The sequence below is a fragment of the Colossoma macropomum genome, unplaced genomic scaffold (assembly GCF_904425465.1).
Source record: "Colossoma macropomum unplaced genomic scaffold, Colossoma_macropomum, whole genome shotgun sequence".
Lineage (NCBI taxonomy): Eukaryota > Metazoa > Chordata > Actinopteri > Characiformes > Serrasalmidae > Colossoma > Colossoma macropomum.
The window spans coordinates 23,481,011-23,507,450 of record NW_023494785.1 but is presented as its reverse complement, the minus strand read 5'-3'; the positions used below and the strand labels follow the sequence as shown (position 1 = coordinate 23,507,450).

The 26,440-nt window shown below is 39.7% G+C and overlaps 4 protein-coding genes across 4 annotated transcripts in view; 2 read left to right on the top strand and 2 right to left on the bottom strand.

Moving 5' to 3' along the window:
* Positions 1-192: 192 nt before the first annotated feature.
* tmem42a (transmembrane protein 42a) lies at positions 193-2,055 on the bottom strand. The gene is made up of 3 exons (XM_036587756.1): positions 1,740-2,055; positions 993-1,139; positions 193-752 (listed from the first exon to the last, which is right to left on the bottom strand). Exons 1-3 carry the CDS (start codon positions 1,917-1,919, stop codon positions 612-614), a joined length of 468 nt encoding a protein of 155 aa, XP_036443649.1. The 5' UTR covers positions 1,920-2,055; the 3' UTR covers positions 193-611.
* A 24-nt stretch (positions 2,056-2,079) lies between these two features.
* On the top strand, positions 2,080-4,703 carry kiaa1143 (KIAA1143 ortholog). The gene is made up of 3 exons (XM_036587770.1): positions 2,080-2,292; positions 2,401-2,545; positions 3,765-4,703. The coding sequence occupies exons 1-3, from the start codon at positions 2,185-2,187 to the stop codon at positions 3,968-3,970; spliced, it is 459 nt and encodes a 152-aa protein (XP_036443663.1). The 5' UTR covers positions 2,080-2,184; the 3' UTR covers positions 3,971-4,703.
* Positions 4,704-4,997: 294 nt separating this feature from the next.
* Positions 4,998-12,837, bottom strand: gpd1l (glycerol-3-phosphate dehydrogenase 1 like). The gene is made up of 8 exons (XM_036587722.1): positions 12,674-12,837; positions 12,122-12,299; positions 11,786-11,926; positions 10,605-10,743; positions 9,247-9,359; positions 8,563-8,799; positions 8,338-8,444; positions 4,998-7,472 (listed from the first exon to the last, which is right to left on the bottom strand). The coding sequence occupies exons 1-8, from the start codon at positions 12,715-12,717 to the stop codon at positions 7,376-7,378; spliced, it is 1,056 nt and encodes a 351-aa protein (XP_036443615.1). The 5' UTR covers positions 12,718-12,837; the 3' UTR covers positions 4,998-7,375.
* A 1,692-nt stretch (positions 12,838-14,529) lies between these two features.
* osbpl10b (oxysterol binding protein-like 10b) overlaps positions 14,530-26,440 on the top strand; it is a 53,102-nt gene continuing 41,191 nt past the window's right edge. Inside the window, exons 1-4 of the mRNA XM_036587709.1 lie at positions 14,530-14,911; positions 20,264-20,439; positions 21,927-22,006; positions 25,124-25,354. Coding sequence (XP_036443602.1) covers positions 14,694-14,911; positions 20,264-20,439; positions 21,927-22,006; positions 25,124-25,354 — 705 coding nt within the window. The 5' untranslated portion in view covers positions 14,530-14,693. The remainder of the gene's footprint in view (positions 14,912-20,263; positions 20,440-21,926; positions 22,007-25,123; positions 25,355-26,440) is intronic.

Genomic DNA, 26,440 nt, shown 5'->3' with positions numbered 1-26,440 from the left:
CTACTATGGCTCGACCTTGATGACTGGAAATGTCAGCTATAATAATTAGTCCTGTTTGAGAGTGCATAGCAATTATAGTCATCTAGCCTGTTAATATGCAAATGCACTTGAGAATATGTGTGCAAATTAAAACAGGTAATAGAATTACCAGTAGAAGACCATCAACACAGCAAGTCTTACATAATACATGCATTAAAGTATAAAAGTATGCTTTATTGTAGAGGATAACAGTGTAAGTATAGAATGTTCTATACAGCATTTTTTTATACACCATTTCAGTAAGACACAGAGTCCATGCCTCTTCCACATTCCCAGCCTTCTACATAAGTGTAGACACAAACATGATTAAATACGTTCATATAAAATCACCAAAATAACAAAAATAACTGTAAATACCTATAATGCTAATCCATGGGCGCTCCAAGTCCCATGTCCTCGCTCCTGGACATGTTTCCAGTGATAGATTTTATTATATATGTTAGATTCGAACATCTGCAGATGAGCAAACTGAGGTTTAACATTCCAATTTAATGTAAACACCTACATCTCTTCTATGTGTCACATGCTTTTGTATCCATTTTTGGTCCTCCATAGCTGACACAACTGATAGATCATTCATCCTTTTTAACATCCAACTGTTGGTCCTGTGGAGATGATCCATGCAATATAAAGAGTCCCAGTAAGGTTAGGAAGATGCCAACCCACCACAACAAGGCATGGCTTTCCCCAAAGATTACATGTCCAAGAAATGCCTAAAGAAAGCAGCGAAGGGTAAGTGCTTGTTAAATGGAATTACATCATTTATATATGATGGATATTACATATACATATATAAATATGTATTCATTTGTTGTTCATATGTTATATTCTGGTGTGTCTATAAATCAAGTGACCTAAATGTGTTAATGCTACAACATATAGCTGTTTTATGAAGGCTTCACTAAATCGTTATGATTTCTTATTGCAGTGTGTAGTGCTGACTGAGGCCTCACAGAAGAGATGAAATTAGAAGCAGTAGTGGTCACGGTAGCCCGGGCAGAGGACGAGGAGTGTCTGAGAGCTTTGGCAAAGAAAGTCCACATTACTGCATTGCAGATAAAGAGCAGGAGTCCACACAGCAGTCTCAGAGGAATGTGCAGCTGTGGATAACATCAGCACTGTTAAATATTACAGTTCTTTTAAAGTCTATTGCAGTCCTTCAAACAGTGTGTCTGACTTTTAAAACACTTCTTTCTGAGTTTCTACGAAACTGAAGATTTTAAATATATCATATTGAAAATCATACGGAATGTGACACACTTGCTACATACTTTAAAAAGATGGTTCTTCCAGGGTTCTTTAGTAAAGGGAATGCTTCTGTTTAGAACCATGAGTTTTATATAAAACCATGCCATGCCTAAATGGTTCTTTGCATGGTGAAATGGCTCTTTAAATTGACTCAGAATGCGTTGTAACTTAGTTATATAGTTCTACACATAACACAAACAAGGGTTCTGCTATTAACTTACAATGTCACACTTACAACAATGAAAGAACCCTTCAAAAAGGCTTCTATACAGAACCTTCTACACACATTTTAAGTCAATCTGAAGGACCGTTTCACCATGCAAATAATCATTTATACAAAACCATTCCTTTTACTAAAGACGCTTGAAGAACTCTTTTTAAATGTGTGCAGCCCACATCTTTAGCATAGCTAAGTGTAATGCAACGAAACAGTGAGGAACTCCTCGTTTCACCCATTCACAAGCCGCAGTGTGGAGCTCCTCGGTGGTGAAGATCTTCTCCTCGACGGCTCGTCTCAGTCCGCTCTCACACAGCGCTCTCAGATAACCGGCGCCGAGGGACAGTTTAGCAGAGCAGGACGCCGCCGCTCCGAGAAAGCCCGCCAGCGACGCGTACACACTCCCACTCGCCATCACTCCGAGTTCACCGAGACGAGCCGCAGCGCAGCATGTTTTTTTTCCACTATTACTTTTTACACAGAGTTAGTTAATCTAACTAGCTCTTTCCGCTCTGTGTAAAATGGCTATGAATGGAAAAACGTAAACAAGGCAAATGCATCCTGGGATTGGCGAGTGTTGATGACGTCAGACGAACGGCCGATTTTTCCCCATTTTGGATGTAAACTCGGAGCTACGTTAGCAGTTTTTTTTGTCTAGATCAGATTTTGTGGCTTAAACAATGAATAAAAAAGGTAACGTGTCGTGGGTGAAGCCGACTGAGCCCTCCTTTCTGAAGAAATTCAAGACCGACGTTGGTTACAAAGAAGGACCAACGGTTGAGACAAAGGTAACCAGCACTGGCGCTGCTGCTGTTAAGAAAGCTGTTTGTGTTTTTAGCTTTAGTGCGTTTCACTGTAGCCGAGTTGGCCTTTAATTCATGACCGTTTCGTTACAGAAACTGCAGATGCCGACCTGTGATGAGGACAGCGGTGACAGTGACCGGGAGGATGAAATGCCACAAGTTGTGGTCCTAAAGAAGGGAGACCTGAGCGCAGAAGAGGTCATGCAAATCAAAAAAGAATCTAAAGACTCCAAGAAAGGTAACGTTACACGGTGACGCTGTATTTGTGCTAAAGAATAAGAGGAAATCCAAAGAGCTAGAGCACAGTGGTAGCGCTGGAGTGTTTCTGCACATCCCAGGCTAACGTTAGTTTTCCCAGCTGGAACAGAACAAATTTGTCAGGTAACGTTTATTATGAGAAAGCTTATCTTTAGTTAAGTTATATTTGTTAGCTACACCTGGAACAGTTATTAGGGACTGGGAAACAAGCAGCACTTCCATATTTTATATACCACTGGACCTGCTCCAGGACCTTCTGTGTGCAGGGGGCAAGGATTCACGCATGTGCACCAGTGGTCTCCAACTCTTTTACTGAGAGCTACCTTCCTGTAGATCCTAGTTCCAACTACAGTTTACCACACCAGCTAATCAGCCTGTTTCCAAGTCCGGATGTGTTAGAGATAAATAAAGGACGGGGCAGCTTGGAACTAAACTCTGCTGGAATGTCTCCAGGACCAGGTTTGGAGACCCCTACATGTCTAAAAGTTTGTAGGCACCTTACTCGTCCAACATTTCTTCTAAAATAAAGGGTATTAAAAGGGAGTTTGTATCCTCTGCTGCAGTAACAGCCTCTACTCTTCAGGGAAGACTTTCACGACAAGTAACATAGCTGTGAGGATATGATTGCATTCAGACATAGAAGCATTAATGAACTCAGGTACTGATACTGGATGATTGTGGTCCAGAATTAAACAACTCTTCAACTCCTCCCAGAGGTACTGGTTGGTGCACTTGGCACTGGGCATGGTGACCTTAGGCTCATGTGCAGTTGCCCCAGAACCAGAATGTCTCATTCTATTGACAGTGCTGCCCTGCCTCTTACTTAACTCTAATACATGTGTCAGGCTCCAGTCCTTGTGGGCCAAAAACACTGCAGACTTCAGCATACTGCCTCATTAAACAAACCTGATTCAGTTCATCAGCTAATTAGCAAGGCCTTCATGAACTGAATTCAGAGCGTTAGATGATGGTAAACGCTAAATGCTTGACATGTCTGGTCTAAGAAGTCTGATCCAGCTAGTTTGGGACTTGGGAGGAGGTTGATAAGCTAGAGCAGGTATGGCAAATTGTGGTTGAAACTAGGCTCTGCAGGACCAGGGTTGGAGATCACTTATTTAAAGTAATGTACTGTAATCAATGCAGCAATCATTTATTACTTGAGCACAGACATTACTAAAATATTCTTACATCTCCACCAGATGAGGAACCACCTGCTGATGGGAAAATTATATTCAAGAAACCTGTAAAACGCTCCTCTGACAAGTTTGAAGGCATTACAGCTAGCTCTAGCAAGAAGAAAAAGAAGAGTGAGAGTGAGGAGATGAAGAAAGATACAAAGTCTGGAGTGAAAGTGAAGAACAACAGTCTACTGTCGTTTGGTGATGATGAAGATGAGGAAGACTGATGCATTCTGTCTTGCATCAGGCTATACTGAACTTGGTTTGGGCTGAGTTTCTTCTAAGTATCACAACGGTAAAACCAACATATTAATTATTGTATGTATGATTTACAGTTGTGATCTTAAGGTACTCCAAATTCTTTTAACTACAACCTAATAATGGAGGCTTTTGGAAGCCAGCTTAACAACTAAAGTATATGTGATTTGTTCATAGAACAGTCACTGTACATTAGGTTTTTATTACTTGTGCTTTATACTGTTTTGTTCTGAAAGTCTCTGAATTTCTGCAGGATCATTTTCACGTAAGGAGCATCAGATGAATGTGTTAGAATGATAGTGATAGGAAATATATATACCCCCTCAAAATGGTAACATTTGTAAGACATTTTCTCTTCATCAACATGCATAATGTTGTGTATTTGTCAATTCCTTACCAAACGTTTTGATACATTTTTAACATGGATGGAATTTATGCATCACATCATTATTTAAAACTAGAAAGGTAAAAGCAAAAAGGTGAATTGTAAACAAGATCAGCTAGAACAATAAATTTAGGGGCTTTCAGTGAGGTCAGTGTACTGAAGCGGGATGTGCGTGCTGCAGTAGACAAATGAAATTGTTCTGCTAACAGCAGATGTACAAACTTGTATAGCTTCTATAAGGGAGCTGTCTTTCTTTTTAATGTATGCTTTATTTTTGTTCTCAAGATCTGTGGATTGCTTATTATGGTTTACCTTTTAATAAAAATGGTAACTATTTCAATATCTCTCATTCATGTGTCTTTACGTCAGTGTTTCCCAACCCTGGTCTTGGAAGCACACTATCCTGCACATTTGAGTGTTTTCCATGCTCCCAACACACCTGATCCAACTGATCAGCATGTTAACAACTTACTGAGCTGAAGTGAGGAGTCAAAGCAGGGAAAGCAATAATGCGCAGGGCAGTGTGCCTAATAGACCAGGGTTGAAACACTGCTTTAGATTACCTACATTTTCATTTCAAATGAATGAGTCTTACAACCATGTAAAGCATGTTAATTATGCTTTTCTATGTAAACTTTATTAAAAAGTCAAACTACACAATGTTATGTTAAATGTGAATGTTTACTCTCCCAAGCAACACTCATTCCACTTTTCATCTTCATAAACATATGACATCACATTACCTGGACAGAAAACCTGACTTTCACATAGACAACGCAATACAAGATGGTTTGATTTAAAAGCTACGTAAAAGGCAACACAAAGCAACCTGTACATTATGTCAGTCAACACCTCTGCTACATGGACCAAGTCACTAAAGGGAGAGACTGAAGTCTAACACCTTTAGATTAACTAGCTAGAAACACTACTATTAAAACTGTAGGGTGAGGAGAAGTCAGAGCATAGGAAACATAACACAGACACATCTAACTGGCTCTGACTATGCTATTACATGTGTTGAAATATTTGTGAGCATCTCTGAGCAAATATCTGTGCTGTTCTTTGATTATCCTAATAGTCACTCAAAAGACAGAAAACAAATTTTGCTTCACAGTAGACTGAAGACAAAGCTGTATGAAAATAATACACAGACCTTGGGGGGATAAACCTGAAGGGAAAAAAGTGTTTCAAATCAGGTTTATGCCACAAAGTATTAAAACTAAAATAACACTGAAATCAAACCAAAGTGCAGATAATTTGAAGAGTTTTATCCCAAAATGCTGTATATCTATTTGTAAAGAAGAGGTTTGAAAAGAGTAACAGCTGACATGACTTTTTCTCTAATAAAGGAAATGTTCTTCATAATATAGCATTAATATTTCCTCACTTCCAACAATGTAGATCATGAAAAAATATTCAACAAAGTGACATAATGCGTTCTGGAATGAAACCCTTCATTTGTAAGTTGTTAAAAAGTAACATGATCAGGTGAAAATTAATAACCCTTTCTTGTTATAAACTAAGAAACTTATCAGTCAATGTCTGTAGCTGATCAAGTACTAGGACTATGACACGGTGTTTAGTTGTGTTCATCTATTTGTGCGCACTAGATTTTGTAACGTCTTACAACCAGCTCAAATATTTTTAGATCAATTACATTTTTGACCATTTCTCACAAAAAAAAGCATAATTCAAGACGGATATTGTGTACTTAACCACAGCTATATTCCCTTGCTTCCTAAAATAATGTGCAGAACGCAAAACTGACCAAACATTAGCCCCTTTCTGAGCAACAGAGGATACCACATACAGAGAGCTATAGTGACAACCAACTAATGACAGAAATCAAAGCTATTTTTTTCCAAGCAGACCATTCTCGAATACTATTTGGAGAGCGTTTAAAAGAGCTTTAAAGGCATCTTAAAATGTTTATCTTGTTGGACTAATTTCTTTTGTAAGCTACTTTGACCCCTTTTACTTTATGTGTCTCTCTCAACCTTTGCTAGAGTAACTGAAGAAAGGTAGTGTACATGGCAGTGTCTATTTAACACTGAAAAAAGTGGTAAAAATAGTATGATTAAAAGAAATTATAAATGCCCCCTTTAATATAATAACATGTAAAAGTAATTGAGGCTCTTCAAAAAAGTTTAAAAATGTTAAAAAGGTTAAAAATGTCTAGGTAAATCTTATACTGCTGGTTCAACAGGGATGTCAGAGTAGAGTGATATGGGTATCTGTATTAAACTTGTCTAATAAAGTCTTTGACCAGAAAGGGGAAAAAAGTATGTGCTGAGCAACAAAATGGTCCCCAAAAGTTGCATATTTCTGTGTAAAATGTCTTCTCCAGTGAGCGTGTCAGCAGCAAACTTGCCCTGCCTTCAGCAGAACATAGGAAAATGTGACAGTCACTGGATCTGACCCACAACTGCTCGTTATCACTACCTGCTGGACAAAGACTGCATTAGGCAGCTTTAATTTGCAAGGCTGTGAAGGAAAAAATGATATGACATTAGCTTTGTTAGTGGTGATTAAAAAAGAGGCATTTAAGGTTAAAGTTCTTCCCATCTTTCATACAGTAGTTATTATAAACCCTCCACAAGAGGGCAGTCAAAAGAGAGTAAGATTGAAGAAAAAAAAAAAAAATACAATGCAAGAGTAGATATCATGTATGGCTTCATGCTCCATCTAGAAGATATCTCTAAATTATTCATGTACTTAGTGAACTTAGTGAGTCAATGTTAACACAACTAACAACTATATATATTATTTCGCCACTGCCTGACCTGTTCATAACTTAACCCTGAGAACAACACCCCAGTGTAGGAGTAGTGTTGGGCCAAAGGAGATCGGAAGGCCGGAGTGAGGGTTTCAATATGGAGTACGTAACGCTGAGGAAGAGAGAGAGACAAGGCTACTCATAGGAGAGAAGGCAGAGGCGCTGGTGGTCAAGGTGGTGAAGCCACCATGACTGCAGATCTCTGAGAGGCTCTCAGAGGTGTTCTGGATGACTCTGCAGGCAGCAGATCATATCCTGAACTGGTTTTCCCTCAAAGCAGATCTGATACACTGCCGTGAACAAGGGGAACCTAGGACACAAGGTAAAGTTTGCACAGAAAGATCACACTTAAATATTTAAGTACAAAATGTAATAGTTGCCTTTTACCAGTACTCATTTTAGCACGTAGCTCAACCATCTAGGTGCACTCTATAGGTACAAAATTACTGACTGTAGCCATCTGTTGCTACTCACAAGTACATCAGGTGCAGCAGCTAATGAGTGTAGCTACAAGGAAGGTACATATGGAAACAGGTATATTTTTATCCACTACATTTTAAAGTTGGCTCTTGTTTTTGTTTGTTTAAAACAGCAATTTTTGGCTAAAATTGATATAAACAGCATTACTGAAAGACAGAACACACAAAAATATGGTCTGTGTGGGCTACTGTGAGTTGCCTGATAAAGCCTGAAAAATCATTTAAAAGTCAGAAGTGTCGGGTCGGATTTCACAAAAGGTTTTCGGACGATTCGCTAATGTCACATGTACAGGCTCAAAAAGAAGGTCTGGCTGGGTGTCTGGGTCTCTGTTGAAGATATGACGACAACAGTAGATAATTCACTTCAGAAGCTACATTCTTCACCAAGTTTTGACTGAGTTTTCTTTAAATACTCTTTCAATGCACTGGCAATCATTTGTTCGCGGAAATAGTCCAAATAACAAGCGACATTACAAAATATTCGTCTGCACATGCATGCATGCAATTTCCACCAGAGAGGACATCCCCAAAATGTACATAGTGTAGCTTCAATTGTTCTTGTGTACCAGTGTTGGAATGAAACAATGTATGTGGGCTGTATCTTACATCATTTTTTATATGTGCCTAAATATGTGCCATGCTTTTTTTCAACTTGGTAAAAATTTGAATCTCACAGTGTAAAATAGATGCACTCACTTATCAACAAGGCCCTTCTGTTTGAGAATATGGTAAACTTCAGCAGAGGTCAGGGGCCCTTGAAGCTTCTGGCCATTCAGCATCTCTTTCTCTAGTTCCTCTATGCTCTAAAAGGAAATTCATAATCTAATAAATCTCAAGATCAGCACAAATATCTAAAATGTAACACTTGTTAAATGTTAAATAAGATTCAATGACAAGACATGATCAAGTATTGCTTCTGACCTTGCCAGTCTTGACGAAGGCCTCTGCCACACGGCGGTTGCGTCCACCATAGCAAGTGGTGATGAGGTCGGCTACTCCACAGCTTTCCAGGAAGGTGGCGGAGGACACTGAATCGTCTTTACTGAAGAGTTTGGCAAACGCAATCATCTCCATCAGTCCCAGCCTGATTACAGCTGCCTTGGTATTGTCTCCACACTGCAGGCCATCACAGAAGCCAGCACCCACTGCCACAATGTTCTGGAAATAGAGAGTTGGGAGGTTTTGAAAGTAAAAAGGAAATGTCTAAAATACAATCACACAGTTATATAACCAGTTTTGAGACTCCAGTGTTCCTGCAGGAACAAGAGACAAAGGTAACAGACTTAATTTTTTAATGTAATATGATCACAGCAAGCACCAAATAAAGCTGTTTATTAAAATATATAGCAATGTTTATTCCTAATTTAGTATAGACAATATTCTAGGTATTTTAAAGAGCAAAATAACTATGAAACTGAAAGTACAGACTAGATGGAATAATTAAGACTGCTTTCTAAACTATCTGTACTAGATTTAGCATTTTAATGGGTGTAACAGCAGTATGAGCCACATGGGCACCAGCTCAGATGCTCTGCTTTTAGAGGCCTGCTGGCTTAGAAAGATTTCTCCTGGGAAAGCAGCAAATGAGGCATGACTAATATTTACTTTCAGGGCTCCACACAGCTCCACCGTGTCAGCATCATCCACAACAGTGATGCGGAAGTTGGGTGTCTGCAGAAGTTCTTTGAAAAGTAGTCCATTCTCCAAGACCCTGCTCCCTGTAGATCAGCACAAACAACAATATCCGACACTGTTTACTTGTATTGGTCACTGAGATATTTCCTTCTCACTAGTAATTGCAAGCTGTTACATACTGAGGTGTTTAAAAGGGGTTTACACTGTTCATTTCTTTCAGAATGGAAGCATCTTTTTCCTATTGTTTTAAAGGGAGTGATGTGTTTTGCTGGCTGGGTGCCTAGTGTTTTATGCACCTTGTCTTTTGTGAGGCGCACTCCAGGTGCTCCAAGCTAAAGGAAAAGTTCAGCTTTAAGCAGTCAACATCACAAGCATTTTTTTTGTTTATCAATCAAATCAAAAGGAATGCAGGCCTTCAATGACAGTTGCAGTCACAAAGTACCCTGACTTGTTTGATTTCACAAATCAAAGTTAGCATTAAATCAACAAAAAGGCGCTTTTAGCTTGTTTGCTATGGCGCTAGCTGCGACACAGTTGGTAGTTAATAGCAGACCACTTTCTAAAAGGAGAAGTACCAGAGCATTCTGCATGTGCATCCTTAAAAGATACGTTATGATACTACTGTTGCTTAGCAATGTGCAGACTCACAGCCAGAAGCACCCTTCAAAAATCGCAGTGTGAACCCCAATAAAAAAGGCTGTGCAGTGCACCTCACGTTTTTTAGCCTTCAGAAAAACTGCAATGTGATCCCTCCCTAGTGTCTGCATTTTTAGAAAGATTTTGAAGAAGAAACGTTCAGCATCCTGCACTGTTTCTAGGTCACTATTCAAATTTAAGCAAATATGTGACACTGACCAAGAGTTTTTTTTAGTCTTATTCCTTCTATTAAAACTCACGTTCAGACGACTCTCAGGTGGATCTGATCTGCTTATCAGAGACTTTTGTCACTGTTGGTGATCACAGTCCACATCAGCTTGAGTACACACTGTCATTAAATCAAAAGGGAGGCAAACACTACAAAATTCTGAAATTCATGCAAGTGTTTCATAGATTCTACTTTTCACTCAAATTGTGATAATACTGATAATATAATTTGTAACGTTGTATTAAGTTAAGTAAGAATGGAAAATAGAAGCCTTTTCATTAGTGGTATCAGACTTTTGCTTCCCACTGTTTATAAATTACATTCAAGTAATTCAAATGAAATGGTTTGCTTTATGTTTGAAGAAGTACTCTATCCCACAAAAAAGCAAGGTTAATTACACTGAGGTGGAGCACTGGACCAGGTCATTCTAAGTAAAACTTGGTAACTGAGGTTCTTCTCTTACCAATAGTAGTTTCACAGAACTTCTCAGCTGCCACCTCATTAGCAATGTTGGCCCCCATTAGAACACTGACATCAATGCCCATCTTTTCCCTGATGATGTCAGAGATTAGTTTCAGTCCCTCAGGTCCCTCATCAATGCCCTAAAAAGAATAAAAGATTAAAAGGTTTATTAAAAGGAGGTTTGTATTTTTTCCAAATATAGCTCCGGACGTCGCAGAGGGGTTAAGTCAGAAACTACAGCTGTTCAGAAGAACATCTTGAAGGAGCTCTTAGCCTAATGACTCGTGAAATAAGGAGGACCATCAGAGCAAGAAAATAATAAAGCATGACAGCGGAAAACGCAAATGAGAACTGGGAAGAAAATGATTATGACCAACCAAAAGCTAGGAAAGCAGAAACCTTAACAAAACAAAAGATATGTCATGGTCAACAGAAAAATGTCATATCTTCACCAACAGCACATGGTGACTGAAAAAAACAATGAGCAAAGACAAGCAGAGAGTAACAAGGAGAGAGAAACCAAGGCTAAAAAAAAATAATAAACAGAGAACAGAGAACAAGCAGCTTGCCAGGCAGCCAGAAGTCCCTACTTGATACTCATGAGTGGTGCTCACATATGGTGCACTCTCAACAAGCCCCAAACAGACACACAGCCAAATCTTCCTACACCATTCCTCAGTTCAGACTGAGTCAAATATGATAGCTCAGGAACATACAGAGGAAAGCATAAAGAGAGACAAACTGACAATAACAATGAAAGAGAATGCTCATGACAAAATTATCAGACATTTTAACTTTCAGACGTTTAAACCTTGTGAAATCCATTCACACTGCTTCTTTTATAATCATTTTAGAAAAACCATATGGTCTTTTGTTTTCATACTAATTTGATAGACATTTCCTTGTAGTTTCAACAGGACATGATGTGCATGAGGCATCAGGTGCTTCCTGAGCACTTGTCACTTCAAAGGAAAGGGTGTCTGGTGTGTCTGGCCAGTCTTTTTCTGGAGAGCCAATGAGGCTCTTCTAGTCTGCCCTATACCTGTTAAACACTGGATGAAAACAGCCTTACATCTAAGCCTTTAAAATACAAAATTATGATGTCTTCTCCACAATTTAATGAATGTTCCACTAAAAATGTCCAAATAGGGCATAACATTTGCAGTAGGATATGTTCTTCACCTTAATGAGAGTAATTCCACGGGCCTTCCGAGAAACACAGCCCGCCATCTCATCACACAGCTTTCGGATAAACTGATGTGGCACCACAAAGACCAGTAAGTCTGCTCCTTCAGCAGCATCTCGCAGCTGAGGCACTGCAACCTGCAGACAGAGTGCCATTAAGAGGGTTACTCCTTAATACTTCTGCAGTAAGCCATATCCCATTACAGCATATATTGATCAGCCAAGAGCTCAGTTACATTTACAGTTACACTTGATGTGATTATAGAACAATCTAAAATAGCAGGACTATCATAAGACTGAAACTTTTGAATGGAAATAACATTGGACTCTTACCACATTGTCTGGAAGTTTGTAACCTGGGAGGTATTTGACGTTTTCATGGTCTGTGTTGATGATGTCAGTTAGCTTCCTACCGTTTACATTTTCCTCATACACCCACATCTTGACTGTGGTGGCAAAGCGCTGGATTTTCTGTACATTGTTGCCAATGATCCTTGCAATTGCAGAGCCCCTAAATGCAGGAATAGATTAATGCCATCTCCTCCAAATACGAATGCATTGTTCTTTTTTGCATTTAGACAGGGTAATTAATGCAGCTCTCAAAGACAACACTGAATATAACCGCCTTTCTCTCTCTTTCTGCAAGTTGATTGGTCAGAGTCTGAAGCGTTGCAGAAGGTGTGGTCTTTATACCTAACAGAAAACAGTATGACTTAGGATGAAAAAACAAGATCTGCAACACTCAGTCCAAGTTAGCGTTTCTTTAACCGAGACAAGAGTACAAGAGTAGACGCATGTTCTCCAGTGCTAGCTATGCAAGTGTGGTCTCAGTGGTACGGTGTGATAGAGAGGGACTCCATCTGCAGACAGACGCTCTGTACTCACCAGTTTCCTGACCCTACGATACAAACTTTCAGCGGTGCAGCCATAGCAAATATTTCCTACTAAAAAGAGAAAATACTGAAGCAGATACTAAGCGCAAAACCGGCTTTGTACTTGCTTATCGGGGGGAGAGAGTGGGATTGAACGTGCTCGGCCACTTGAAGTTGCGTCATCAACGTGATTCAGGCAAAGCATATCGGGAGTTGTAGTTTTTTTTCGCCGGATTTTGTGGGACGTGTCATAACATTGTGGGTTAAAAATCAACCCTAAACTGAACGCTGATGTGAATCATGCTATAAAAGCAAGCTATAGCATATGTGTGTGTGTGTATATATATATATATATATATATATATATATATATATATATATATATATATATATATATCAAGAAGGCAAACATTAAAATTCATATTTTTAACATTTGCCATGATGTATACCCTAGGTGCTTATAGACTAAAAGACTAAATCAAATAACAACAAGAAAAATAACAAAAAGAAAAAATAAGATGCTAAACATAAAGTTTAGTCACAAGCTGTTTTTTCTTTATATTTTTCCTCATTCATACAAACCCACATTTTTAAATTGACCCCTAGTCCAAATAGCCAATGAGTCATGCTACTTTGCCTGCAGTACCTGCACTATTTCTCTAGGGTGTCTTTATGTGATGAGCCTTCATGTAAGCTTTTATAGAGTGGTAATATATTTAGCTTGTTGTGTGTGTGGGTGGATGGAGAGAGAGTGGTTTGACTTAAAGTTGAATTCAATTATAGTTGAAAAGAAATAGTTTGCAACAACTTCCGCTTTCTCCTTGTTCTCTTAAAACCCTTTCACACTCATTTTAAAAGTAAATGTTTACATAGAGTATGGTACTGGTGTAATGCCAGTATCATACCCTGATACTGTTATTACACTCTTAGAATTTTGTTTAAAAGTTTGTGATGAAGTATGTCTCCCCTTACAAAAAGAGTCTTTAGTAATACCTTTTTCTACAGTGTTATATAATTACTATGATAGTCACGATCAAAAAGAACTTTGTCATCACAACCACAGACAAGTATACAATGAACACACATAATTTTGCATAGTCTTATTTCTTTCTGACCACGCATTACAAGGTAGAAAGAAATATGACCACATGACATGCAAATATACCACACAGTGTAATAAAATACTGACAACAACACAGACATCCACAACTGTAAACAACAACAGCAACAACAATAAATACAACACAACTCAACTCAATAAATATGCACAAGTGTGGCTTGTGCAAAAATGTGCAGTTCTAAGTAGAATAGCTGTGTGTTCATCACCAATGATATTTCTGAGGTGCCGTCTTATACTATAGTATAATATCGTGATTGTCCGAATTTACAGTAAGGTTTTTATAAAAATCCTGTAGTAATGCCTGTAGTATTACTGTAGATTTTCTTTAGTAAGGGTCATAATCCCTACAATAAAGAAGACTACCATAAGAAGACATACCTTTAGTAAAGAAACAAATAAAAAATTTAAATAAAAATGCAATACAAGGAATGCTCAGAAATTAGGCCTACAGCAAGCAAAGTGACTAAAAATCTCCCACTTTTCCACAAATCACCATATGCATATTTCATGTGTTCTATGAGAAAGTCTTTTACATTATCCTACATCCTTGGAAAGCAGCAGTAGCCCAAACGTATAACCAGTGTTTCAGTTCACATCAAGAAGATATATTGTTTAATTCCATGAGATTAAAACTTGTGAAGACTCGGGTTTCTTGAGCGCTGAGCAGAGCTGAGGCTGTGGGTGTAGTGGAGGAGGGGGCGGGGCTGAAACGTCCTCTCAGCTCCAGCTCAGCCATTCCACTGGAAAGACTGAGGGAGTCCCACACAACACGAAACAATCACAGACGAGCCTCTACTCTGCAGCGCGTTGCCGTCCAGCAGCTGCTTTTCCCCTGGACTCTCCTGTTGGTTTGTTTTTGAAATCGCAATGTCAGTTTTGAGTCGTCTCGTCGTGTAACTGTGAGCTTGGAGCAATGGAGAGAGCATGTGGAGTGTCGCGTTGCGGGAGCAGTAGGAGTGTAGCGGAGCGGGGGAAGCCCACAGCGAGGCCGGGGAACAGCTCACCGAGGGCGGCCAGGAGCAGCTCTCCTAGTCCCGGACGTGGAAGCGGGAGCCCGTCCCAAAGCCACAAGCGGCAGTTGGAGGGAGTTCTCAACAAATACACGAATTTGCTGCAAGGCTGGCAAAACAGGTAGTTCACTCGTTTCTGTGACTGGTTCTCACTTTGTCTGACTGAACTTTTACAGCGGTCAGCCCGAGTGTTTCGATGTTTTGATGATGTCGACGTTGCTTGTAGACGTTGAGCCATTTCTCCTCTCATCCGTCCTGTTCCGTTTCCTCAAAGCATCAGTGAGGAATCGACCAGTTATCCAGTTATCGCCCTTAATGCTGTCAATATAGCCACGCTGAAAGGTAGATACAACAGCAGACAGTTTTTTTACAGTTTAATGTCCACTTCTCCCTACGCAAACATGTTCGTGCCTAACTTGCCCGCTGAGTCTTATCAGTAGGCATTCGTGACTGTGAACTGCTCGGTCTTTAGGTAGGTTAGCCTGATGCATAGCCTTTCAACAGTAATCCACAATTATGCTCTATTATATCATAATATATGCTCACTATTAGGGCTGGGAGATATGGAAAAAATATAAAATATTTTGATTTCCTACGTTCGAAAACAAACAAACAAAAATGCATCGTTGAAAAAATACTTTTCCAAAACTGAGCAACGTTACAATATTTTTTATTCACGTTTTACATGCTGCATTGCATTAAATCTATTTAAACAAGACTCATTGTGCTCTCTTCATAGTAAAGCATGCAGTTTCTCAGTGTTGTTTAGGTACTGACGATATCCATAGTATGCTTGGGACATTATTTATCACAATATCAATAAAATATCATTATATTGCCCACCCCTATTCTCTATACATGTGCTTTTTCTTATTTATTTAGGAATCAGGACACAGTGTCTTAATATGCTGAATACATTTAAGTGCAGGCTTTCATTTGGCCAAAGTATTAGTTTATTAGTAAAGTGTTGTGAATCAATGTTGACAGTGGTGGACACCCACTAGACGTACATGCAAATATGTAACACGCATAAGCCTCCAGCCTCTCATTCATAGTGGGGCGGTTTGTTGTTTTGTGTGAAGGTGGGGATTTCATGGCTCTGCATGCTGCATGAGTGAATGCAGCGCAGTCCTAGTTACGCTCCTTTCATCTGGGAGAGACTATGACTCATCTGTGATAGGAAATCCCTCACCCCCTTAATGTTCTCTTCTCGACGCTGCCTTGCCTTGCAATCGATGGGGAAAGCAGCCAGCCATATAATGAGCCCAAAGATCAGCGCGTTATACGCTTACTGCACTGTCTCCCAAATACCCCACACGTTTACTCATACACAAGCTGGACTTTACTAGTGGCTGTGTGTGTGGATGTGGACTGGCACTGTGACCAGAAGAGATGAAATGAACTTTTATTGAATGGGAAATCAAAAATCAAATGAAAAACATAATTACAACTAACCCTAAAAATTTAAAAGGTAATTATTAGACATGGCACTGATCAAATACCGGGTAACTGTATTGGACCAGAAAATGTTGGATGGGATATCAAAGGGAAAAAGCTTGAATCTGATCCTGTCCTGTAATGATGTAATGAAAGGGGTAGTAAACAGTTTGAGTAGTTTGAAGATGAAGAGTGCTTCAATTAAAAATATCTCTTTTTAAATCTTAGATGTTTTTAAGGTAAGAAATATCGGATTGCTGTCAGTATTGGCCGACACTTAAGGTTTCAGAATCAGTAACAGAAAAGAAAAAGTGGCATTGTGCCATCTTTAGTAATTATTCTGTGTTTTAATTAAGTCAGACAAGCAACATCATCCATGTTGTGTGACAGACAGCAGCTTTGTTTTGACCCTGACTTTGATGTGAGTTTTCATGGCATGTGACAAGACATATACTGACTTGACGTCTTAACTCAGGTTTCCCCCACTTTATTTCAGATATAACAAATGTCTTACTTTAAGTAATTTATTGCATTTAGTTTTTTTGTATTTAGACATTATATTGCAGTTTATTCATTTATTATTGGTTTATTGAAAAGGAGGATTTGAGTTGTTTTAAATTTCTCCCCTTATGTACTGGTTTTATATGGTGTAAAGTACATCTCAGCATTCGACTCCAGGATGCTGCATTATAATACTCAAGAAGAATAAGCTGGTCTTTTAGGAGCTACCACTTCTTACTGCCTCTTTTTAGGTCATCTAAGGGAAGTCAGATGTGATGCGTCATGGTTCACTGATAATGGAAGGAATACTAAAGTGAACGTTTTGGCAAAAAATCAGGTTCATACAGTTTTCCACTTACCGCAAATGTAACTGGTCAACCAAGATGTGTGGTCTCCAAACTTATTTAGTTTTGCACTGGAGACTAATGTAGCTAGCGAGTAGTGGAAGCTTACACCTCACCAGTTAGCATCTTGTAAGCTGCATACCTGAATCATCACAAGCTTGCCTCAAACTGTGACACGTTAAGTAATCTTAAATTGATTTGCTTATGTGGTTTCTGACACTGTATGGCATGCTATTATCTATAAAAATGTATTTGAGGTTACTTAACAACTCAGTTGAGATGATTATATGATGATTTAGATGTGCAGTTTGCAGTTTCATTACTTATTAGCTATAATTAATCTTGTGGTTTAAGTTCAAAACAAAAAATGCGACCCTTGGACACTAAACATGATTTGGTCAATCCGCTACATTTAGAGCAAGGGGGAGATTGTATAAAATAATTTTTTACTGAATGATTAATTTAACTTAATTTAAATTTAACTTGTGATGGTAGTTGGTTGGAAGCACTTGTATGACTTAGTAATCAGTCCAGCTTACAGTTGTATGCAAAAGCTTGGGTGTCCCTGGTCAAATGACATATTTTGATGATATTTTCGATGGTTAGTTGACGTGAAGATCAGTTAACACATCTTCTACAGAGAACAAATGTCTGTACATTTTAATACACAATTATTGTTCATTTAACATCTTGGAGGAAAAAAAAAAAAACTAAACGTAAAAAAGGGGCCTGCACAAAAGTTATGGCATATTTTATATTTAATATTTTCTTTTATTGTAATATGTTATATTCAAATAAATAGAAATCATGCAGTAAAATGTGTAGAAAAATGCCATATTTAAGTGTATTGTCTGTGGAGGATGTATTAACTGTTTTTTTACTTAGAATATCAACAAAACATAGATATTGATTGGGGTGTTTTGCATACGACTGTAGTTCTTGTAAGCTTTCATTTTTCTCTCTCTCATCACACTAGTAAGTAACTCGTACTTCATCTGCTCTCTTCCACATGTTTAATTGTAAAGGGACCCATATGCTGAATAGTTCAGTTCAGTTTATTATTCATATCGCTGCTGTCGGGACCAAATCTTGTATCTGCATTTTTGTCATTTTTCATTTTTTGACATCATATAAAAAAGGCAGTTGACCCTTATGTTGTGTCAAAATTTCATGATGAATGGACCAACGGAAATGCTCCAAAATTACTTGGAAAAAATATTTCTACAGTTCTTTTAAAGGTTAAGAATGTTTTCCCTTGTCCTGTAAAGTTACCTTTTCGAAGATACAAGGTTTTTTTCCTACAGCAGCGATAGGGTAGGTTAGCACAAGGTCAAGGAAATGTGTTGAATAAGAGAACAAGTCAGCAATAAGTGCACTAGTCAAAACATATTAAAAAATAAAAATGGAGTAAGATATATAAATAGAATGTTAAGCTATTAACATATATGAAAATGCGGATAAGTGTGGAAAAAGTAAAAGTGACGAGTGTATACAATAATGTGGAACATTAGGTATAATGTAGGAGCAGTCATGGTTGCTAGTGCATTTTTAGGTAAACAGTGCAGTGATCAGTAGACAGTGCAGACAGGAATATTTAGAATATGATTTGAGGAGCATGGTGGACTGGTAGTTAGAACTGGTGGTATATGCAGCCATGCTTATGTATCATCTGCCAGGCGGTAACAAGGAGAACAGCCTGCGTACTGGGTGGCTGTAGTCCTTGATGATGTTGTGTGCCCTCCGCAAGCACAGCTGTTGGAAGATATCCTGAATGGCTGAGAGTTTGTTGTCAGTGATGTGCTTTGCTGCCTCCACCGCTCTCTATAGTGATTAGCGGCTGTGGGTAGAGCAGTTCCCGTACCAGACTGTGATGCCTATCAGCAAGTTCTTGATGGTACACCTGTAGAACTTTGCGAGGAGAATGGTGTTCTTGGCAAACTTCCTCAGTCTCCTCAGGAAATAAAGTCGCTGATGAGCTTTCTTGTACGCATGTAGTGTCCAGGAGAGGCCCTTGTTGATGTGTACACTGAGAAACTTGAAGCTGCTGAGCCTTTTGGCATCTGCACCACCAGTGTGGATGGAAAGATGTTCTTCCCCCAACTGTCTCATGCAGTCCAGTCCATGATCACCTCTTTAGTTTTACTGACGGTGAGAGGTTGTTGTCCTGGCACCAGCTGGTCAGTGACTTCACCTCCTCTCTGTAGGCCGTCTTGTTGTTGTCTGTGATGAGGCCCAGGATGGCTGTGTCGTCCACACACTTAATGATGATCTTGGAGCTGTGCTTTCCAGCACTGTTGTAAGTGAACAGGAAGTACAGGAGGGGGCTGAGCACACAGTGTGCCAGTGTTGAGGAACAGCAGGTAGGAGGTATGGCTGTTGATTCTCACCACCTGGGGCCTTCCCTTCAGGAAGTCGAATATCCAGCTGCAGATGGAGGTCTCCAGTCCAAGAGCAATGAGCCTAGAGACAAATTTGTAGGGGATGATGGTATTGAATGCTGACTTGTAGTCAATGAAGAGCATTTTCACATATGTATTCCCTTTGTCCAGGTGGGTAACAGCAGTGTTTGTCACCAAAGCGATTGTGTCATCTGTGGCCCTGTTTGGTCTGTATACAAACTGAAGAGAGATGTGGGTTTCGACTAGTCACTAAAAGCACTTCATGATGTAACAGGGCTGGTTTCTTTGAGACAGGAATGATATTGGATGCCTTGAAGGGAGTGGGGACGAGGGACTGACTTAGGGAGAGGTTGAAGATGCTGGTGAACACCTCTGACAGTTGATCAGCGCACACCCTGAGGGCATACTGTACTGCCTTGGAGCTTTGCAGGGATTAACCCTTTTGAATGACCGTCTCACATTGGCCGTTTCTAGGGTCAACCTGGTAGTCTCCCAGCCCACAGGTGGACACGTGGTTGGTACTGTGTTGTCTGCATCAAACCGGATAGGCAGATATGTGTAAATGGCTTATGTGACATCACAAAAAAAATGAATTTAAACCTGGCAGTTTACTCTCCACATGTGCAGTGTTTGTATACTACATTAAACTCTTCTATTTAACACAAAGTGTGGAAAAAAGTATATATTGTGCGGTTTAACTTAATGTTACTAATTACCATTAAGTGTTCTAAACAGTGGAATACAGCGTTATGCCTCCTCTCTGTCCTTCTTTTTCTGTCTTGCCTTCTGCAGATATTTTGTGCTGGACCCTGAGCTCGGTCAGCTGCAGTACTTCTTAAATGAGCAGAGCAAGAACCAGAAGCCTCGAGGCTCCTTGCCTCTGATTGGCTCTTCAGTGGCCCTGAGTGATGAGTTTCCTTTCATGTTCACGGTCTATGCTGCTAACGGAGAGCTCTTCAAGCTGAGAGGTAAAAGAATGAACGACTGCTCAATCTCTGCTCCATCTGACTACTTCTGCTGTGCCCTGCTTTTCTCTCCCTCTTTCTGACACACTCTCTCCTATTGGGCTGCATCATATTCACTTTCCTCTGTTCTGATCCTTCTATCCTTGTGCCACCTCAGATCAGATTTCTTTATCTGCTGTCATTCATTCTCTTTCTTCTCTGCTCATGTCTTTAGACTTATTCTCTGTCTGCCATCTTCTAAACACTGCTTCCTTTTATCAGCACTGTTACCTGGGGCAAGCTTTCTCTCTCTTTTCATTGGAACATATGCCTCTCTATGTGTTTCTCATTCCTTTCTTTTGTGCTACCAGCTGCGGTCGTCCTGACCCCTTTCTTTCTCTCAGTTAAAACAGGTCCCACTTTCGTTCAGTCTGTCTTTCATTCTGTCTCCTCCCGTCTTTCTCAGTATACTACATTAAGCCTATTGTAATCTTTGAGTTCTTATGTTACATACATTACCTCAACTGTTCAGTTGAACTGCTTATGAAAAAGAAAACATTCCTGCATAACAAAAAGCGGTCTTAGATGGCTTGCTAGTTAAGAGCAGGGAAATGGCTCTTACACTTTTAGCGTGATGCAGTGTGATTTGAGCGCCTCGCTGCAGGGGTCACCCACCGCTCCACTCCCACTGTGGCTGTTCTGCAGCGACAATCTTCAGGTGCCGCTTTTCTCATTTCACACTTTTCTGGTCTGACCCTGGGCTAGAGCTATGCCTCAGATTGAGTTTTTGTGTTTCAGGCAAGATTTAATATCTTGCTGTCATCTTGAAGCTGGAAATGCTCACATTTACTGTAACTTCTATATTAATAACCAGGGAAGTTACATTCTGTTCTTCTGTGTTCAGAGTCCAATGAGCACTGCAGGTACGGCACATGACCACTATTAACATTGCAATACTACAGTGTTACCTTACTGTAATTTCGACATTAAAGAATAATTCCATTGATTTTTCTAAATCCCAGTGTAATTAAGTTGTGAATTAGTAAATAAAGTAATTCAGAGTGGTTTAATGTGAAATACACCATTCTATAGAAACTTACCAAGAGAATTGTGCACAGCATTAGTGAAAGCAACCAAGTGTCTAAAGCGTTTAATGTGTCTGAAAGCTACATCAAATAAAATTATTCTAAGAAAAGGTTATGAACATGTTGCCTGATGCCTGAGAACTTGTTTTGCAGTAGTTTTGAGTTAAGATTTTGGTCTAAAATATATTTTTAAAATATTAAAAATATTTTGTATCATGCAAAATAATACACAAGGAGAACTTGCTCTTAGTGGTTGTTTTGATTGGAAATGAAATAAATAAAGAGTGGTCAATAACGTTTGCACAATACTGTAAATTATTATGGGAATGAGTTAGGTTTTTTGCAGTATGACCTTGCCACAGACAGACAGTAAGTACATAGAAGTTATAGGGATGATACTGATATGTGTGCTGTGTGTCTGTGCAGCCCGTGATGCGTGTGAGCGGCAGCTGTGGATGACCCAGCTCCAGCTCTGTGCTCGTCGCCACTCAGATAGCAGTGCCAAGGTAACCCAGTTTGTTACAGTGCAATCCACTTTGCTTCGTCTCCTTCATATCTCCCTCTTTCCGTCTGTCTCTGTCTCTCTTTTTCCCTCTGTTTCCTTTTCCTCTGACCCCTTTGTCACTTTGGCAATCTGCCTCAGCAATCTTGTAATTCAAGGGTATTTTCAAGGATATTCTACCCGTCTTCCTGTGCTGAATGTGGGGCAGTTTGCTGAAGATGCACTTCTTCACAGCAGTTGAGATCTTGTCAGTTTGCCCTGAACAACACTTTGAAAGACAGATGATAAATTCTGTTTTGTTCACAGTCTGTGTTTTGCTTGCTTCCAAACTGAATTTTTGTTGAATATGTAGCTGGTTTAGTGCTGTACCACAGTTCTGCCTTCTGCTTGAGTAAATAAATGAAAGATACTGATGAGCTGAACTAGAGCTATGAATGCACCAAGTATGACTGCATAGTTTTGTTCCATATTTTGTTACCTCTTTTTCATGTGTTATTCCTGTACTTGGAATGGAGTATGATAGTAGTATGGCTCTGGAGAATTAATCCATCACATTTTTATGCATTAAACTAATGAAAGGATGAATGCATGAATGAAGTCTGCATTCCATGTCACGAGTGCCAAATTATTATTTAATGTTTAACTTCTGCAGAGTTAAACATTAATCATTCACTTTCACTGTGGTGGATTGTTAAGTTACACATTAAAAATTCCCTTTCACTGAAGCAGGCCTGTCACATGTCAATCGAAATATTTGTTTACCAGCATACAGGGCTTGAAGGTGCCTTTTACAGTCATTGTTTATACTTAGTGGGCATATGAATCATTATGCTGATGTTTCTAAAGCTGGTAGAGGAAAAATGATTCAGTATTTTGTATCTGTTAGTACATCTTTATCGAGAGAAGCCAGCAGTGTACTCATGAGACTGCAGAAGCCTTTATCATGGCCATTTAATCTCTGAATTTGTTTTGCTGTATCTGATATGTGTAAGGGATTTGTGGTGAAAAAGTGAAGCCTTATTTGTAACTTCCAAATGCACATTCTTGCTTTCCCACATTGTTGCACATCCCACATTTTACATTACCTATACTGATTTGACAGTATGGTGGATCTACCTTGTTTCTACATTTTTTTCAGGTACACCTTTCATATACAGTATAGCTGTATATATAGTGTAGCTGTCAAGAAGCGGTTACTGAGAAAAGGAAATAAAAGGAAATAAATCTGTTCTCTGCACACTTTGTCACAGGATGCTGCCCACACAACACTGTTGGCTGGATATTTTTGGTTGGTGGACTATTCTCAGTCCAGCAGTGACAATTGTGTTAAAAGGTGTTAAAAAAACAGCGCAACACAAACAGATGATGAGAATGATCCACCACCCAAATAATACCTGCTCTGTGGTGGTCCTATGGGGGTCCTGACCATTGAAAAACAGGTAAAAGGGGGCTAACAAAGTATGCAGAGAAACAGATAGACCACAGGATATAACTGTACAACTACAAAGTGCACACACATGGTAAGTGGAGCTGATGAATTTGACTGAGTGTAAATCACTCATTGTCACAAACATCACTGAATGTGTTCAGGATTACTTGGATCCTGACAAGCAAAAAATACTACCAATGTCTAAGTCTGAACTTTGCAGGTGTGAAGAAAGTCCCTGCAGACTTCTTTGAAAAACTTAAAACTAGCATCTGGAAAAGAATGGAAGCTCTAATAAAGGCAAAGCATGGACACAATAAATACATTTTTAATTTGATGTTATATTTAGTTGTTGAAGCTTCTATGTAATTTTCTGTTAAAATGTTTTCTGATTTTTTTGCTGATGCTGAAAAATTAATAACTTAAAATAAAACAATTTAAATAAAGCTTTTGCTCAGTACTGTAGATGCCTGTTGTAGATTTACAAATACTGACTGTAGCTCATCTTTTGCTGCACAATTTATCAGCCACCCTCTACCCCATCCATCAATGGAAACAGACCACTGTCCAGATACTATTTGGGTAGTACTCTGTACATGTTCTGGTCAGCACTGGTCCTGTTGTGGTCGCTCTTTATTGATTGGTGATGTAGGGGGTAGCTAAAAATAAATGGTGCACAGAAACATTTGGGTTACAGTCGGTAATTAAAGCACGTATATGGTATGTGTACCTAATAAAATGGCCAATGACTCTGGACACAGTTATTATTAAACTGGCAGTTCGGTACAATTATTAATAAACTGGTAACACCTAAAAGGTCTGTTCACAGCCTTGTCGAGGTACATTGGGAGGTGTTAGATTATCTAATCTCTGGCTTATGCAACCTTTTTCTTGCCTCAAATATAGGACTGCAACTGTAATGGACTGTTTATTAGACTGAGGCAGTGCAGCTCTGTCAGGCCTCAGACAAATGCTTACAGTCTCCATGAACTCAGGCTTTTTTGGTGAATCTTCATTCCTGTTCATTTTCTACTTTTCTGTGTGAAGATTGTGCTTATCCTTTATACATACTAAACATTTTTGAAATGGCTTTTAGAGTGAGTTCTTTTTCGCAGCACTCTCCAAATTGCACAGGGGTTTCTATGCACATTTGTTCAGACTCGGCCTAGATACGTTTTCGTCAGCTAAACAGATTGATATATCGATTTTGGTGCGGCTGCATAGAAAAGATGTGGAAATATTGAAATGAGTAGCGCTAATGCACAAAATGTCTGTTGTTAGATATTGTGGTTGTTTTCAGGAAGGAGAGCTCCGAATTTTGTACTTGTATTTTTGTGCGTGTTAGAGAAAGTTAAAATGATGGAGGTATTTTGTTTGAGCTGTGATGGCATCCTTTGTTTCCACACTGCTCCCTGGAGGCGTAATACATTCTATAGCACATTCTTTCTCTCTTCTCATATTCCTGGCTCATCCTCTCCCTCGCTCTCCATGTTACTTCCTCCACCCCTTTCCTCCCTCCATTCCTTCCTCCCTCCCTCCCTCCCTGTGTGTGAGGCTGCTCTGTTGGGTCCTGTCGAGCAGAAGATGCCCTCATGCGTGACGGGGCAGTGGGGTGACAGTCGAGGGCCCGTGTGTGTCCTCGAGGGCAACTGTGGGCCCTCTCACTCGAGCTGCTACTGCTGCCGTCTCTTTCAGGGCTGCCGCGCCTCCTCGGCCTCCTGCTCTTCCTCAGCTGGCCGGACCCGCAGCTTCTCTTTACTCCCGCACCCTGTCCCGCCCTGCTCCTCCACCACCACCCAGAGACAGAACTCCCTGCATGGCCATGGGACCCCCGGCTCCATCATCACCATCACCCACCACAAATCCCCCATCACCAGCCACCGGACCTGCAGCCACAATCCTGCACACCTGCACCAGGTCAAAGAGGTAGGGTCAGGTTCAGTGGAGAGAGTGTGGCTAACTAACCAACAGCTGATAGTTTGGCAAAAAAGCTAATTTTTAAAATGTTTACCTGAGCTCTAGTTAAATGGACGGAGGTCAAAGCATCTTAAGTCAATTTTGTCTGTTTTTTTTCCATTTTTAAAGACAACACTATCCTATAGTGTCAGAAAATCTAGTCAGAAAGCTAGTCATTATAACATTATAATGTTCGAATTGAGTTAAATGTGTGATTTAGGCATGCAGTTTGCACAGTGCTAATTACTGGTCTGTAAGCTTGCATTACTTGTTAGTTACATTAGCCTTGTGGTCTTGTAGATTATTCGCTGAACTATCGCTTTAAAACAGGCTCTGTAGTATAGGGGCAACTGTAAGATAATGTAACTGTAAGACTGTTTTTAGCAGCAGTCTTTTCAACCTCAGCAGTTAACTTCTGACATATATGTTATTATATGTCACATATTGTTTAGTGTTGGGGTGTTTTTTTGTCTCTTCCTTAAGATTCATTTTTGTCTGGTTTGCAAAGTGCAGTATTAGCTAAGTCCTCTGTGGAGCTCTTCAGGCTCAGCTGGCCTGGGAGTGATGCGTCAGCATCTAAAATTCGCTATTCGGCAAAAATCTGTGTCATCACATTGTTTTGACATTGTTGCAGCAATACTTTACAGTTGGTGTTTCCTTTTTATAAGGGGGGGAATCCAGGGCTCAGTGAGCATACACAGACTGGCCGTTTCAGTAAGTACATCTACCTTGTTTCTATACTCATTGTCCATTTTATCAGATCCACTCACCATATATGTGCACTTTGTAGTTCTACAATTACTGACTGTAGTCCATCTGTTCTCTGCACACTTTGTCACAGGATGCTGCCCACACAATGCTGTTGGCTGGATATTTTTGTTTGGTGGACTATTCTTAGTCCAGCAGTGACAACTGTGTTAAAGGTGATAAAAGAAACAGTGCAACACAAACAGATGATGAGAATGATCCACCATCCAAATAATACCTGCTCTGTGGCGGTCCTGTGGGGGGTCCTGACCATTGAAAAACATGTAAAAGGGGGCTAACAAAGTATGC

Excerpts from the sequence above, each read along its gene's own strand:
- kiaa1143 (XM_036587770.1), top strand. The coding sequence starts at position 2,185 with ATGAATAAAAAAGGTAACGTGTCGTGGGTGAAGCCGACTGAGCCCTCC. Across the intron at positions 2,293-2,400 it reads GACCAACGGTTGAGACAAAG|AAACTGCAGATGCCGACCTG; the intron begins GTAACCAGCACT and ends GTTTCGTTACAG. Across the intron at positions 2,546-3,764 it reads ATCTAAAGACTCCAAGAAAG|ATGAGGAACCACCTGCTGAT; the intron begins GTAACGTTACAC and ends CATCTCCACCAG.
- tmem42a (XM_036587756.1), bottom strand. The coding sequence starts at position 1,919 with ATGGCGAGTGGGAGTGTGTACGCGTCGCTGGCGGGCTTTCTCGGAGCG. Across the intron at positions 1,140-1,739 it reads ACACTGCGGCTTGTGAATGG|CTGCACATTCCTCTGAGACT; the intron begins GTGAAACGAGGA and ends TGTTATCCACAG. Across the intron at positions 753-992 it reads CTTCTAATTTCATCTCTTCT|GCATTTCTTGGACATGTAAT; the intron begins GTGAGGCCTCAG and ends TGCTTTCTTTAG.
- gpd1l (XM_036587722.1), bottom strand. The coding sequence starts at position 12,717 with ATGGCTGCACCGCTGAAAGTTTGTATCGTAGGGTCAGGAAACTG. Across the intron at positions 10,744-11,785 it reads GTGGAATTACTCTCATTAAG|GGCATTGATGAGGGACCTGA; the intron begins GTGAAGAACATA and ends TATTCTTTTTAG. Across the intron at positions 8,800-9,246 it reads AGCTGTGTGGAGCCCTGAAA|AACATTGTGGCAGTGGGTGC; the intron begins GTAAATATTAGT and ends CTCTATTTCCAG.